Source organism: Pelmatolapia mariae, linkage group LG16_19 (genome assembly GCF_036321145.2).
Source record: "Pelmatolapia mariae isolate MD_Pm_ZW linkage group LG16_19, Pm_UMD_F_2, whole genome shotgun sequence".
In the NCBI taxonomy this organism is placed as follows: Eukaryota; Metazoa; Chordata; class Actinopteri; order Cichliformes; family Cichlidae; genus Pelmatolapia; species Pelmatolapia mariae.
This window is the reverse complement of record NC_086241.1, coordinates 12443991-12459584: the sequence shown is the minus strand read 5'-3', so window position 1 is coordinate 12459584 and position 15594 is coordinate 12443991. Positions and strand designations below refer to the sequence as shown.

General features: G+C 40.2%; 1 protein-coding gene across 2 annotated transcripts in view; it reads left to right on the top strand.

The window, feature by feature from the left end:
- The first annotated feature begins 275 nt into the window (after positions 1-275).
- Positions 276-15594, top strand: part of LOC134644314 (dehydrogenase/reductase SDR family member on chromosome X-like) — a 49872-nt gene continuing 34553 nt past the window's right edge. The window contains exon 1 of one of the 2 annotated variants that reach the window (XM_063497233.1): positions 276-1001. Coding sequence is in view for 1 of the 2 variants with exons in the window: in XM_063497231.1 (XP_063353301.1) it covers positions 14966-15068 (103 nt within the window). In the remaining variant the exon portion in view is untranslated. Of the gene's footprint in view, positions 1002-14924; positions 15069-15594 lie in introns of those variants that run through there. The other variant, XM_063497231.1, reaches the window with a different exon arrangement.

The window sequence follows — 15594 nt, the reverse complement described above, 5'->3', positions numbered from 1 at the left end:
CCATCTTCTTTTTTATTATAGGATTAATACTTATAAAAAGATGCGCAAGACGTACCAGCCGCATAGGCTAGTCTGATTAGTAATACAACAAAATAGGAATAAAGCGCGCATCAGGTGGAAATGGAAACATTAAAAATGTAGAATTATATTTTAATCCTTGGACTGACAGCTTGGCCAAAAAGGGGGGTTCGAAGGGTCGTGATAAGATGATAGCCTGTCATCCCCAGCCATCTCACACACATACGCATGCACACTCACACACGCCGCTGTGAGGAATACTAATCAACCTGTTTGCCGATAAGTGCAGCAGCTCGACGCGCAACTTAGCACTTTTTCATTCTGTGTCTGGAAACATCTGTGCGGGCTTTTGTTTTATTGTATTGTATTGGTGAATTTCAAGTGTTTTTTGTTGTTGTTTTTTTGCCGTCCTCTTTGCAGGAAGCGCGGGTGTTATCAGTCCATTCTCACCTGTCGCTGCGTCTTCTGATGTGCGACAGACAGCGAGGGAGTGTGGATCCGGGGAAATACAACCCACTGCTGTGCCGCTTCTAGCAAGGGAAGCCCCCACGCGTTGCGCGCCCGGATCGCCGGTAGAGAGGCTATTCGCGTGGCGGAGTGCGTGTGCATGCGCGTCAGGTTATAAATGTGTGTGCTTGAGCACGGCAAAGCCCCAGGCTCCATCCTCAACAGTTGCCACCGGAGCGGCGGAGAGGAGAGGAGGAGAGCGAGAGAGATAGCAGACTGAGTACGGACGGACGCGGAGCTCCACGCCGCTCTGCCCGGCTCTGCTCCTGACATGCAGTCGCTCATCTCTCCGGTGACCAAGGCCATCCTAGTAGCGCTCTTCATCTTCGCCATTCTCCTCATTCTCTATGTGATCCTTTGGTACATTTGCAGAGACGTGGACTGCGACCACGGCATTTGAGGATTCCGTTAAAACGGAGTAACGGAAATATCACAATGGGTCGCACAGAGGAACCAACAGAGCCCAGGGTCATTTTGTAAGTCTGCTTGTCTTCCTTTTTGTCTTTTGAGTTATACTCGTGTTGTATTTTTGCTTTTTTAATTCGTGGTTATCTGTGTATTTCTTGTGTCCGTGTCTGCATGTGTACACGCGCGCATTCCTGTCGTGCGTAATGTTAAATGCGCTCTGGTTAAAAGGTGATGACCGGCGTGCGTCTCCACAGGCACCCGGTTATCCCGAGCCTATAATGAGCAGAACCCCGGCTTCCTTTCTCCTCAACTTGACAGCGACCATTCATCAATAATCTCTTATGTATTGGAGACGCGCTCTTGGTACTGATGGGGAATTCTCAAAGGTGAAACAATGTCATTAGCGGGGGGGGACATCGAACTGGTGTCAAACGGAACACGGAGCGTGCGCGCGTGTGTGGGATCGCAATGAGTGGAGTACGGAGACCGCCAGTGACATTGCGGTAAACTGCGTGGATGTTCCTTAAGGTCAGGAATAACAGTGTTTACCTCAGTTTCCCAGTATTGATTGCCCCCACTCCTCCTGCCGTATATCTGCAGCATTAGTTCATGTTCAGTTCATCCTGGTCTCTGAGGATGCTTCACATTGGCATTTTACGTCCAACGAGATAACGGGATTATCTCCACTGGCTCCTGTGCGTCTTATTCCTAATCTGTCCAGTGCCATGTTTCTGCGTTCTTATCATATATGCCCCGCTAATTCTTTTACGCATAGCGCATTTTTTAATTCCCCCAGACAATTGTGAGCTTGTTTCATTGTTCTATGGCCAGTCTTGGTTTAGGAAGGTGTACTGATATTTACTCTTACACCCACACACATAAATAAACACGCTGCAAATTGGCCAAGCACTTGTCCCTATTGCAGGCACCTTGGCCCCCCATGCATGCAGACTATCACATGCCCCATAAAGCTATTACACATGTGAGATGCCTGCCATTTTCATCATGGTCCAAAGCATTTTATGTTACCTTAACCAACATTCAACTGTGAAAATGAACACATTTTGGATGTTTCAAAGTGAAGGATTTGAAGGACACACCAAGGACATGTTGATTTTTTAAGTGTGAATGTATAGAGGAAGATTCGTGTTATTTATTTTTTTAATCACCTGCAGAGTGGAGTTGATTTGTTTTCTTTACATCTTTGCAACATAAATATATCCTACACATCCTGACACAACAAAAGGACAAAGAAAACGCATGACTTGATACTTTGAAATATAACAGAGCAGTGATTACTGAGAGATAATCGCTGACTGCAGCTGACACTCTAGTTTCGCCACTTGATAGACCACATCACTATTTCTTCCATAAACACCACAGGGGATTAAAAAAAAGCCTGAGCATCTCCTCAGCCCAACTCACCAGGGAAGTGCAAGTTTAGGCTTAAAAATTTTAAACCTTCTTATTTTGAGCTACGGTTGCAACACTCTAGTATTTAAATATCCAAGAGCAGCCTAAATGCTGGATGCAGTCATGAGGAAGAAACCCCGCAGCCTCCTAAACTGTTGTGAGTGCTCTCCTGCGGAGAAAAGGAGAGTGGCTGGATGGCAGATGCCCTTTTTGACCGGACAACTAAATGATTTCTGCGAGCCAAAAGCAAATATGCAGCGAGCCTGTGACACCTCTCAACACACACACACGCACACACATATACATGGCCACACACACAGGCTGAAAACGACAGCTCCGACTCTATCAGCCTCAGTAATGGCATAACAAGGGAAAGAGAAGGAATGGAAAGGTACTTATAATACCTGCTCCAGCTGTCTGTGTCTGTCTAAACTAGTGTCCTGGTTTGTGTATGTGTGTTTTAACACAGAAAGAAGGGTAAAAAAATGTTTGAGTGACTTTGTGCAGTTTTTTTTTTGTAAAGGAAAATGGCTGCATGTGTGTATATGTGTGTGTGTGTGTGTCACAGCGTGGGAGGGGGTTAAACACTGACATGCTCCTGGATGACAGATAAAAAAAAGTGGAGCAGGGAAGGCTCAGTGGTAGTCAGTGAGGGAGACAGGTTGTGTGTGTGTGTACAGTAGGAGTGCACACATGCATGAGTATGAAATTCACTCAAGTTTATTGAAAATGTGTTCATTCATTGAATACATGTGTAAACTGTAATACTGTAGTGTGCCAACTGTGTAAGTGCACAAGCAGTTTATGTAGTGTGTGTGTGTGTGTCTGTGTTGGCAAATTGTTAAACAACCCTTATCATACACACTCTGATTATTAAAAAAAAAGAACAGAATCCTTCCTACATTGTCCAGCTGTTTCTTTAATGAGAATGAGATGAATCATAAGCATCATTTGGAAACAACAGAGCAGATTAATACCAGTTTTGTTACACCTAAATTAAACAAATACACTGTAAGAGATGAAAATATATCATAACTCAATTCCTGATTTTAAAAAAATGTATCTTTACGGTGACTGTATCAGCTGTTTTGTTCAAAATTTGTCAAATGTTCCTCACTAAGGTGTGTTTTTATTATCCTAGCCGATGTTCTCGGGTACACCAACACAGCAATCACTGATCTTGTTCTCTTCTGCTTCATTTTAATATTGAAATGAGAGAAGCAGCTAGTTGTAGAATATATTTTCCATTGTGTTTATCGTTCCCTTTTTAAAAACAGTCACTTCAGTATGGAAGCATCTTTCCACCATGAAAAAAACAAAGAGATAATAACCCGAAACTTTGACTTCTGTCCCCCCTCCAAACAAAAATTTCTTTTTCTTTTTTTTTTCAGGGGCGGACACAACCTTCCAAGCTCCTGTTGAAATACAAAATTTTGGTTCATGTTATGTTTGCCACTTCTAAAAGTTTCAACCTCCATTGAGCGAAATATTGTTTTTCTCTTCATTCAGTATGTCAAAATAGTACTAAATTCTACTGTTCTTATAGCCGCAAATGAAGGCAACTTGCTGTTTGGACGCAAAGTCATCAACGCTAAGGTAGATAAAATGACACACATTCCTCTGCTGTTCAGAAAATGTGAATGAATGTAACCTCAAAAAATGACAAGATACATTTGGAAACCAAAGCACCAAATAACAACATTTTTAAAATGATTACTCATCAGCAAAATTGAACATCTGAAACTTTTAGACCGCTTCATTATTTGTTTTATATTCAGTGATTCCATGTCTACAAAAACATTTTGCAACATTCAGCCTGGTCATAAATTAAATTTCCCCAAAAATCGGTTTTGTAAAATTTAATTTGTTCTGCACCAGTGAAAACCGCTGCGGTTGAAAAGTGAAGGCAACACGGAAGTGCTAAAGACTGCAGTTCCTCAAATGACCACTTGAGGCTGGCTCCAAATCGAGTGCATTCATCAAGCTATTTTCCGTGGGTCATGCAGCAAGGTGCACTCTTGACAGGTTGCTAGACAAAGAACCATTCACACCTAAGACCAGTTCACCATTAATCCTAACACGCATGTCTTTGGACTGTGGGAGGAAGCCAGATTTCCTGGAGAGAACCCACTCAGGAACACATAGAACGTAGAAATTCCACACAGAAAGGCCCCAGCAGGTTAGTGGGTTGAAATTCAGGATCTTCTTGCTAACAACCACGCTGAGTCTCTGTTACACTTTTCTTTAAATTCTACTGAGACTTGGCTGATTAGGGGTGCTGTTATGTTGAGTGACAAACAGATGGTCTTTCATCTTTTTCATCATTTGTTTAAAGGCTTGGCCAGTTTGTGTGTGTGTGTGTGTGTGTGTGTGTGTGGGTGTGTGTATTTTAAATTTAGCATCTCTTCTGTTATAAACTGTGAACCATGGCTACACCTTTTAAACCAAGCACTCTAGCCGTGTTTGCATCACCTGTACCCAGGTCAGTTAGACTATAAAAAAAGGTAATCCTCTTCTTCTTCTCTTCGTTTGCATATTAATTTTTTAAGGAGGACGTCGACAAAGATGGAAAGGATTCGTTCAGCCTGCTTGAATTTTAATACGTTTTGATAGATCCAGGTTCAATTGAGATTGAAGTTATAAAATATGTAGGGATAAAAGTAAATTATTGAAACTTGAAGAGGAGAAGGGATTTGTTAACATATTCAAGCCTCACAATGTGCGCAAACTGTATATGACAAAGTGTGTGTGTGTGTGTGTGTGTGTGTGTGTGTGTGTGTGTGTGTGTTGCTGCAGACATGTAAAAAACAACTCTTCAGCCCTACATAATACTCCCCCCATAAATATAGTATGGAGACCAGATGACCAAATCATAAATATGAATGTAAATAGTCAGAATTTTTTTATTTGGGATGGAAAAATGTGGTGTTTGTCAAAGAGCACAGAAGCTCCATGAAAATCTGATGGCTAAAGAGGGAAATTTAATGATCCTGTTGTTTGGCATTTACTGTAAATAATTAATACTTATGTATATTTCAGTTTTTAACATTTGCTTTTCAGGTGTTGCACACCATATTGTTAATTTATTTATAAACATTCTGGATGTCCATCAACAAGATAATTCCCAGGACCTCCATAAGCTCTATCTGCTAAATTAATTTACCAAAATCATGTGTAATTAAAAATAACCTTTACCCCTTGATGAACTCATTATTATTTTCTGCTCCATTGTTACTCACAATCACTCTGCCAAAAAAAAGGTGCGTCGCCTGACTTTCAAAGAACTGGTCTTTGTTTTGAGATCATCTGATTTTTAGAAAAATGTAAAACCTTCATGTTTGGGTCATGAAATTACCAAGTTACATTTCAAAATTAAAAAGCCAACAAACTGCTTTGACTTGAAATTACTTTAAGGTGAATGCTTTAACAAATGTGACATGGGTGTGTGTGTTTATGTGTGTGCGTGTGTCTGTCTCATTAACCCTCGAGTGAATCCATCCATTCACACAGACACTAATACATACCCCATAGCGATGCGGTCACTGAAGTGAAATGAATTTAATTAACTTCATGACATCACAAATAAAACATTTTTTGGCTGTTAAGTTGCGATGTTACCTTGAGGTTTTGTTGGTTTTGGTCATGCTGTATAGTTTAGTAATAATGAGAATATCTCATATAAAAATGCTTCGACTTTAATCAAATCCTGACTGTCTCACCAAAGGCTACAAAAAAAAAAAGAAGTTTAATAAAGGCTTTTTAAATAAAGATTAAAATTTAAAACTGGAATCACAATCTCAAGTCAAATATACTAAAGATATTTTGATGTAGAACAGGGGATGGCAAACTCCAGAGAGCTAATTTTAAACAATTCTTGACACCAAAAATCTTTATGGAGCAGCAAAATATGTTTGAGTCTTATAATAACTTATTTAAGCTATTTGTTATGTAGTTTTACTTGGTATAACCAGAGAACTTTAACTTTTGGGGTTAAATAAAGTGCATTTCTCTTATTTTACCTTAATGAGGGTGATAGCCTAGTAAATATAAATATGTGTCTTTTAATGTTATTACTGGGTGCAATTTAAAAAAGAAAAAAGAAAAAATAATATAGCTCTCAATATAGTCAATGTAAACAAAAATGGGTTCAATTTGATTTGAATTAATGTTCAGCAGCAGAGCCAGTAATGTTGGACATAAAACAAAGAATTTTCCTTTGTTACATTAGAATCCATAGTAAATAAGAACCATCAATGCAAACTATTGCAGGGTAGGTTCAGCAAAATTAAGGGGATAATCAGCTAGTCCTTTTTTTTTCAGAGTCACATTGAGTCACTGGAGATAGAAAAAAAAAAGGGCGACATATGGCTCTGGAACAGCAACTATGAGACCCCAGACTTACTGTACTGTTTTTATCTTAGTTTGTCCGACATCTAGAGAAAGTCTTTTTTTAATGTCCTGTGCATTAAGCTGTATATTGCAGTAGCATCAAAGGTTCATTATTGCTAAGGGTGTGCTTACAAAACCAAAAAAAGAAGTTAGTAATGAGACAGAAAACATGCTCTTGTTTGAGAAATGATTAGTTGCTTCACTCGTGTGCCATCTTATTATTCACTGCCATCAGTACGAGGCTGTATGTCTGGGACATCCTGTGGAATATCATATTTGTGATGCTGGGTCATCCTGAGACAGCTTCAGGCCCTGTCTGAGGGCAAGTACTTTGTTTTCAGCTTAAGATTTCCATAGGGGTTAATTTTAGGAGGGACAAAGTATTAAAACTAATCTCAGCAATTTTTTGCCTGTGTGAGTGAACGCTGTAGAGCAGGGGTGGGAAATTAATTTTCCCAAAGGGGCACATGAGAAACTGGGACTTTTGTCGAGGGCTGCGCCAAGAAGTTGAACTCAGTTCAGCTCAATTTTAAATTTATTTCTTTTTAAACTGTATAAACTGCAACTGCCAAGAGTAGATGTTACAATTAAGCCCTAATTGTGGCCTCTTGGGAAAATTAATTGCCCTCCCCTACTGCTCATTCCTGAGCATCTTTTTATGATGATCTCACTGTAAAAGGGGAGATTCCTCATTGTGAAGGTCTACAACTAAAATTGTAGACCTTCAGAAATTGGCTCTCAGAAATAATGCAGATGCACTGGAACACGCATACACATACACACACACACACACACACACACACACACACACACACACACACACACACACACACACACACACACACATACACATACACACACCTCAAAGCCATAAAAATAGATTGTGAGTGACTCAGCCGTTATGTAAAGTCCATCTCTGATAGGGCCGCCTGGGGCTGTTTATGTCAGTTTAGCTTGACGGCACTAGAGCTGAGGTGACACATGTCTGCTGTGTCCGAGCTTCAACACACATTCACAGAGCCACACACACGCGCATGCACACACACTTTTCCCAGAACATACGTGTGATCCTCTCTTCCTCTCAGTCTTCTTTCCTCTCTGCATTCCCCAGCGTGTGTCCCCCAATAGACAAGGATGTGATACAGTCAGCGTAATGGACTCCCTGCAGCCCAAACAGACTACGTTATTAGCATTTTAGCACAGACTGGGACGGAAACACCACGTTAGACATGATTCAGATCCACCATCCCTCTGGTCAGTTAGGCAGCTCAATCAGTACTGGTAAACATTAGCAACTGTGGACTTAAATCTAGAGTATGACTGTAGATTAACTTGATTTTGTTTTGATTAAACATTAAATCAGATTCCGCCACAGAAAATATGTTATACTGGGAATTTGATTATATATTTATCAACTGTACTGGTCCCCTATGAGAAACCCTGGGCGGTCTTAATTATAGTGAGACATTTTAATCAGCTTCCATCTATGTTTCCTTCCTTATTATCCTGGGTGTGAATATAGACCTCTACACTGGTTCAGATAATTTTTTATCCTCAGCAAAGTGTGCAATGAGTGTTTGGGGAGGTCACATTTAAAGATCCAAATTTATCTGAAAGTTCTGCTGACCAGCCATAAACACATAATCAGAAACACAATTGTTGAGAGTAGTAATGGCCCCTTGCCACCATCCCCATTTCTTATCCTCACCCCACCACACTTTTTGCTTACTGTGTCTTTGCTTTAATGATTCCCATCCACTCCAAGACATTAGGAAAAACAGGTTTGCATGTAATAATGGTTGGACCTCAAATGCAGATTTGCAAGAAGGCAGGGATCAAATGAGAACCTTTATTAAAGCCATTTGAGTAGTCTGAAAGGATTATTTGTGATATCATTTGACCCTACTTCAGGCACACTTCCTTTTACATGTCTGTACATTTTCAATATTTAAAATGTCTTTTAAAAAGGGTTAGACATACAGGAAAGTAAATAAGCACTGTGATATCTTCTAAATGACCTAAAAAATACCAGACAGTTATTCAGATCCCATTTCATAATGCTAGACCGGACTGCTTGACCGAGTTGAAGTGGGGTTTTGAGGTTTAACAGAGGGGTAGCTGACGCCCTTGAAGCCAAGAAAGCAGTACACATAAACATCCTTGAAGGTTTTCCGTGTTCACATAATCCTGGAGTGTGAGACAGGAAGAGAAAAAAGCCGAGAGAGAGCGAGAGATGAAAGAGTCTCCTCGTATCCCGTCTCAGTGACAACAGGTCTCAGACAGACAGAAAGAGAGGCACACACTGACTCACAGACTGTTAAATTGAATGTGTTAAATACCGTGTGTGCGTGTCTGTCTCGCAGTGTGTGTGTGAGTGTTCAGTGTACAGAGTTAATGACAGTCTTAATTGGTGCAGGCAAATATCCCTCCCACTGTTCCTCATTCTACATCTACTAATAGAAAGACATTCACTCCCTTAAGACAGTTAGCAATAATGGTGGTGGGATGTATTTGATAAACATGAATGTGCGCACACACACATATACACAGATTTTTGTCTCTTGCATTCTGATGAACTCATTGTGCACATCTTGCATGGATTATTAACATCTTTACACTTAAGCATCCACAGCCAAAACACGGAGTAATAGACTCTTACATATTTTGAAAGACTGCCCTTTGTTCCACCTTTTAGGCAGGTACCATAAATGGAGGGATTGCTTAGCCCAAGTTTAATTTGGGAAGTTGTTGAAAGCTTGTGAGATAGGATGGCTTTAGTGTTATGCTTATCTTTCCTGGAAACTGGAAAGAGTTATAGTTCAAGTTATTATACAGTCAAGTTATCATGTGAGAGGAATTTACTGTAATACTGATCAGCTGTCTGAAGCTTGTTGAAGTTCAGCATGTTGTTTGAAACATGTCTAAAAATGAGTGATTGAACAGACAATGATTTGACCTGTCTTTTCCTGATTATTTAGCCATCCAGCTATGGTCATGTTGGTGATCCAGTAATGAAAACGCAAAAGATTTTAGGACACAGTCAACTTTTGAGTTATTAGTAAAGACATTGAAATGCATGTAAAACAGAGTGAGTGTCAATATTCCAAAAATGTTTTACATCTAATGTGAAGCCAGGTAGTTGGTATATGATGTCTGTAGTTCCACTGCAAACAAGTGCAAAAATCTCAGGTTTCACTTTCATGTTTACAAGCTGGCCTTTGGCTTTTCTCCCCATAGAAAACCTGTAGTGGCTACAGTTGAAGTGACACAGCTATTACCAATTCTGCCCACATAGTCTACTGCCTTTTCCCACCCATAGCTCACAGGACACATTTGGCCATCCGTGGAGGGGTTCTCCTTCTGAATTGCCTCTCCTGGGGTTTCTTCTCATTTTTCCTTGTTAGTTACAATAAAAGTGTTTCTTTCAGTAAGTTTTTTCGTGTCTTCATAGGGAGCTGAGGCTGGGTTGGAAGCCCACGCTGCTATGCCCTTTGAGACACGCTGGGCTCTGCAAACAACCGCAAACAAGTGGGGTAAAGCACTAAAATCTAAACATTAAATGTTAAAGTACTGAACTCAAAGACAGGGATAGTTTAACACTTTAGAAAGTGCTTCTTTATATGTGCTTCCTTGTCAAGAGATTTACAACTCTCATATTTTTTAAGCAACATCATTTGAAGCTGGGCATAAAAGTCAGTATATTTTTTACACTGTACACAGTTTTTGCATGTATTGAAAAAAACAAATAGGTGTTAATTAGAGAAAACCTCTAGATCTGTGTGCTCCAGCTCAGTTTCTAATCCTTATGCATCCTTATCACAACCTTCTATTAAAAGTTACTTTCAGCTGCTTTCTTATTCACAAAGGGTTGCCACAGCAGGTAGCATGTTTGATTTGGCAGATTTTTACATAACCCCCAAAGGGATTTGTGTCTTTTGTCTTGCTCGAATCAAACCCAGGATCCTTCACTTGTTAGGGAAATGTGCAAACCGCTACACTACAGTCACACCTATTAACTGTGGAAAAATAGTATGCAAAACATTGCCCCTAAAAACACACTCAGGTTTAGTATTAAATGAAGTGCACTTTCCAGTTTTACCAGAAATTTGATGTGACTGGTTCCTTCTCTCCTTTCACAAAACATGACACCAAGAACACACCAACAGAAATATGCTATGAACCGGTCAGCAGAAGACAGACACATAATCTGCTATTTAAACAAACTCAAGAATAAGTATACATAGACCTGTGCTTTAGTTTGCAAGACAAGCAGTTCCCCTTGGATTTGTCTGTCTTTTTTTCTTTTTTCTGCATATACATGTACACGTGTCATTACAGGCTTTACACCCTGCAGCTCTGGATAAGTCTACGCTTTGAATCTAACCTGGATTGTCTGCCTCTCGCATGGCAAAGACTTGTGAGGAAAAGCTACAAAAGAGGCAGCTCAAAGCCAGAGAAAAAGCTAACATCAATTCACACAAGCTGTTGCACTCCGGAGCCCAAATTGCCCATGACACACCCAGAAAATTCCCTTTCTTCACAATATGACACTTCACCTCCCATCTCTCGTGGGTGGCAGTTGATCAGGAACAAATACAAGCAGGGGGGTAGAGTGTTAAGGAAGAGCGCATCAAATCAGTATATAAAAACAGTTAGGGCCATTTTCTGCTAAAAATATCCAATACCATCTTCTTACCCAGAATAAGTCTGTGAAAAAAATGAAATAAAAACTGCATTTTAACTAGCACACACACACGCACACACACGTACACACACACACAGATCCCGCAGAGCTGTTGTCAGCCTGGATTTACAAAATAAGACAAGTTGGGCTTTGCAGGCAGCCAGTGGTTGTCATCAAGACTAGGTGACTGTTAGTTGGAGCTATTTTGATGCTGTTCACATGTTATTTGCTTCACACACCCTCCTGTCACGCATTGTTCCCAACATGTCTCGCGTGCGTTCAAATGTATGTGGGAATTTTCGTGCGTGTGCGCGACTGTGTATTCATGTGTCTGCCTGATTTCCCATCATCCCAAATAATCATCCCACAGTCATGCGTGAGATGCGATTTCCGTTAAACAATAGCAGGCCGGCTCGCCTTACTGACCCACAACCTCTCAGGCTGCGGGTGAACAAACACTCGTATGTGCGCACAACTCATCCTCTCAGCTTGAATTCACAGCAACACATGCACTTTTGACTACACACACAGCCTCCACAGCTCAGCCTCCATCAGGGTAGTGGTGATGACACAGTTTCTTTATGTTGATGCTCATTTAACTGCCTTCCTGAGCTGACTTTAATAACCGAGGCCAACTACATGTCACTGCAGCAGTTCTAGCCGGGCCTTAAACACTGCATACTGGGCAAGAAGCGAACTAATACTAATGATTTTCCTGCCAAGAGGGGAAAAAAAGGGAAGTTATCGTGAATGCCCCAGACCTGTCTTTAACACAAATGGTTGTAATTTTATTGAAATGAGGGAAAGACTGGTTGGCCTACTTTGAGTGCCAGTGATGATTCAGCTCACTCCTCGCTTGTTAGCCTGTCCGTCACTGTAGTAGGTAATCTGTTCAGATATGTAGATTATAGATGAAAATGGGCAGTCATTTATGTTTTTAAACTTTAATTTCACCTTTTGGGACAACCACTCAATCCTGGGTGGTATTTGTCAGTCAGGTGCCAATCAAATACTACACTTTTTCTGATAAATTATTAGATTTACATAAACAGTGTTCTTTCCACTTCAGTCTGTCTTCAGAAGTAGAGAAATTGCATAGTCCATTACAAGGAGAAATCTTGTGTTAAAATTCTATGGAAGTAAAATTACAGGTCTGCTTGTAAAAATATTATCTATGACACATTTGGAGTATTATTGTCTGTCACATTATAAAAATGATCATGCCCCGCTGCCATCACCTCCTAACCGTATATTCAGCTGGGACATGTGGTTTGGTGAGAGTAGTCCTGATAAAAAGACAGGAGTGGATGTGGGAGAGGTGGAGATGCTCAGAGTCCCTACTGGGGATTAGAAAAGACTATATCAGACATCAATATATTGGACAACTATACTGTTGAAGATATTGCTGAAGATGGAGCTGCCAGGCAGGAGGAAAACAGGAAGACCACAAAGAAGATCCGTGGATAGTGAAGGAGGACATCCTGAGGGTTAGTGGGACAGAGGAGGATTTTCAGATCAATTCAGTTCAATAAATTTTAATTATATAGCGCCAAATCACAAGAACGGTGATTTGGCAGGCACATAATACATCATCAGGGCACATAATATTGTAAGGTAAAGACTCTACAATATTTTAGAGGCCCCACCCCCACCCCCAACAATCAGACAATCCCCTATGAGCAAGCACTTTGGTGACAATGGCAAGGAAAAACTCCCTTTTAACAGGAAGAAACCTTCGGCAGAACCAGGCTCAGGGAGGGGCAGCCATCTGCCACGACAGGGTGGGGGTGAGGATGCTAGGGATGGGTGAGATAGGGTGAGATGGAGGCAGATGATCCATTGTGGAGACTTTGAAAAGGAGTAGCCAGAAAAAGAACACATGAGGTTTTTAATATCGCTGCATTTTACTGTTGTGGTCACACTGGAGCCAAGCTTGAGAAAAAAAAAAATCAGACAAATAAAGAATGATTAAAGGTGAAGAATAAATAAAAACAAGAGTAAACAAAAACATTTTGCAAGAAATTAACCTCCAGTTTTCACCTAACTATTTGGGATTAGGATCTTATAAGAATCATGTTTGAAAAACCCCCATAAGGGAATCGTGGGTTTAATTTACACCATAATAAAATGAAGTTGCCATTGCTGAACCATGTATGAAACACTTTATTTAGAAGAATGAAGGTGCAGAAAAGTCAAAATGTAATACCCCTCTGAGGTCACGGGGTCTCAGGAGGATACATTTATTTTTTAAACTCTAATCTTTAATTTAAAATCTGTGATCTGTGTGATATGTTCAGAGGGTAACTGTATTTTTGCTGTCAGCTAACAGACAAAAAAAAGTTACAAGGAATCATTTATTTAAGCTTTAATAATTAAATATGTCATCATGCTTTATGTCGTTGTCCTCTATATTTGATAGCTGCTTAAATAAGTTGGTACTTGTGACCTCTAAGTATCACACAAACTCAGAATCACTTGAAAATCACTGCAGTCCAAAGTGGCAGGTGACACAAAATGTCGGTGAAACTCATCTGATAATGCCTGAAAATGTCGTCTTGACATTTGATTCTCTGAGCCCAGTGAAATGGCCAAAGATGTTCAGTATCTGCTGTAAGCAGGGGGTATTGGTCCTGATTAGAAGTCATGGGGTGTCACACAAAAGTGCCAGTAGCTTATCTCTAGAAGTGGAAAATAATTTCTCTGAAGCTGTAATCCTCACTATCATGATAGGTGCTATAAATATTTATGAGAAATTATGATGACTAATTTATTAAATCATAAATTCATACAGCCTGTTAGTGTGCAGCCAACTTCAGTTATATCATAGTTTGTCACCTATCTAAAATAAATAAAATACCATAGTTTGATTCTTTTTTTAGTTAGTGCAATCAGGATTTTCACAGCTGAAGTCCTACATTTCACTATCACAGCAGCCGCCAATAAAAGTAGGCTGGTGTGGAATCAAGCGATCCCTTGGGAATAAAACTGACAGGCAGACCAGAATTCACTGTTAGTTCAGACTGTAACCCTGCTCAAGAAACTTGTTCTTTTAAGCGTAACTTGGGAAATTATGGATCAGACTACTCTGTTGATTTTTGTTGCGTGTGACCTGGCTGGCAGCAGTTAATCAGGGAGTCAGTGAGCTGAAGGGTGCAATATGCTGGATCTACAGATAAGGATCATACGGCACATCAAGCAGCCAAGGAGCAGCGAGGAGAACGTGTCCCCTCCATCATACACTTATTTCAGCTTTACAACCATGTGACAGATGACTTTAAGGGATCATGATTTCAAATAGCGGCTCTACGGGGAAAAATCATTTGAAAAGTCAAGATTTTAAAATAGATATGCCAGGGAATTGTTAGTCGTCTAATTTAGTAATCTAAAAATGGAACATAAGTTGTTAGAAGATGTGTTAAGGAAGAAAGCAAGGTTGGACAACTTCATATTGGAACGCGTCCCACAGACGTAACTGCGTCGTGGTGGTTTGCTCTGCCTCTGCACTGACGGCTCTTTCGGATACCAGCGTTACACATCCTCGCAGAGATGTCTGCTTTTTGGTCTTATCTTCTGCCAGCTATAAAGCTTTACCTGCTTGGTTTAAAGGTGCTTTTGCTTCAACTGCTAAACGGACCTTTGAGGCTGCCAGGTCGGTTTAACTTTAGCTTACGTTAGTTTGACAAGTTGTTATTCAGTTGTAAGTGACAGCACGGGCAACCAAGTTGTAACCAATGAACGTGGGTGCATTATAGTTAGCACGAATTATCTATCATTCATTACTACATGTAGAGGTCATTTACTATGTTGCACTTGCACATGTTAACACGATGCTAGCTATGTTAGCTAGTTTGTGTTACGCTCAAAACATTAGCGAAAAAAATGATTATCTGTCGTCTTGTTTATGCCGAATTCAGCCGAATAATTAACGATTCCGTAGAACATCAACCTATATCTTCCAAAGTTTTTGCGATTGCCACCAAGCTTTGTGAGGTTAAATGTGCACTTTTCATAATGCTGTCTGGGCTAGTCTGCTCGTCGCCCAGAGACAGCGCAACTTAAGTTTGTAGCAGACACCTGGTTAACTACACCTAAACTATAACCATGTTTTTATTTTAGGTTTATTATTATTATTATTTTACTTCTGTTATTTTATTTCTGTGGATGTATACAAACAC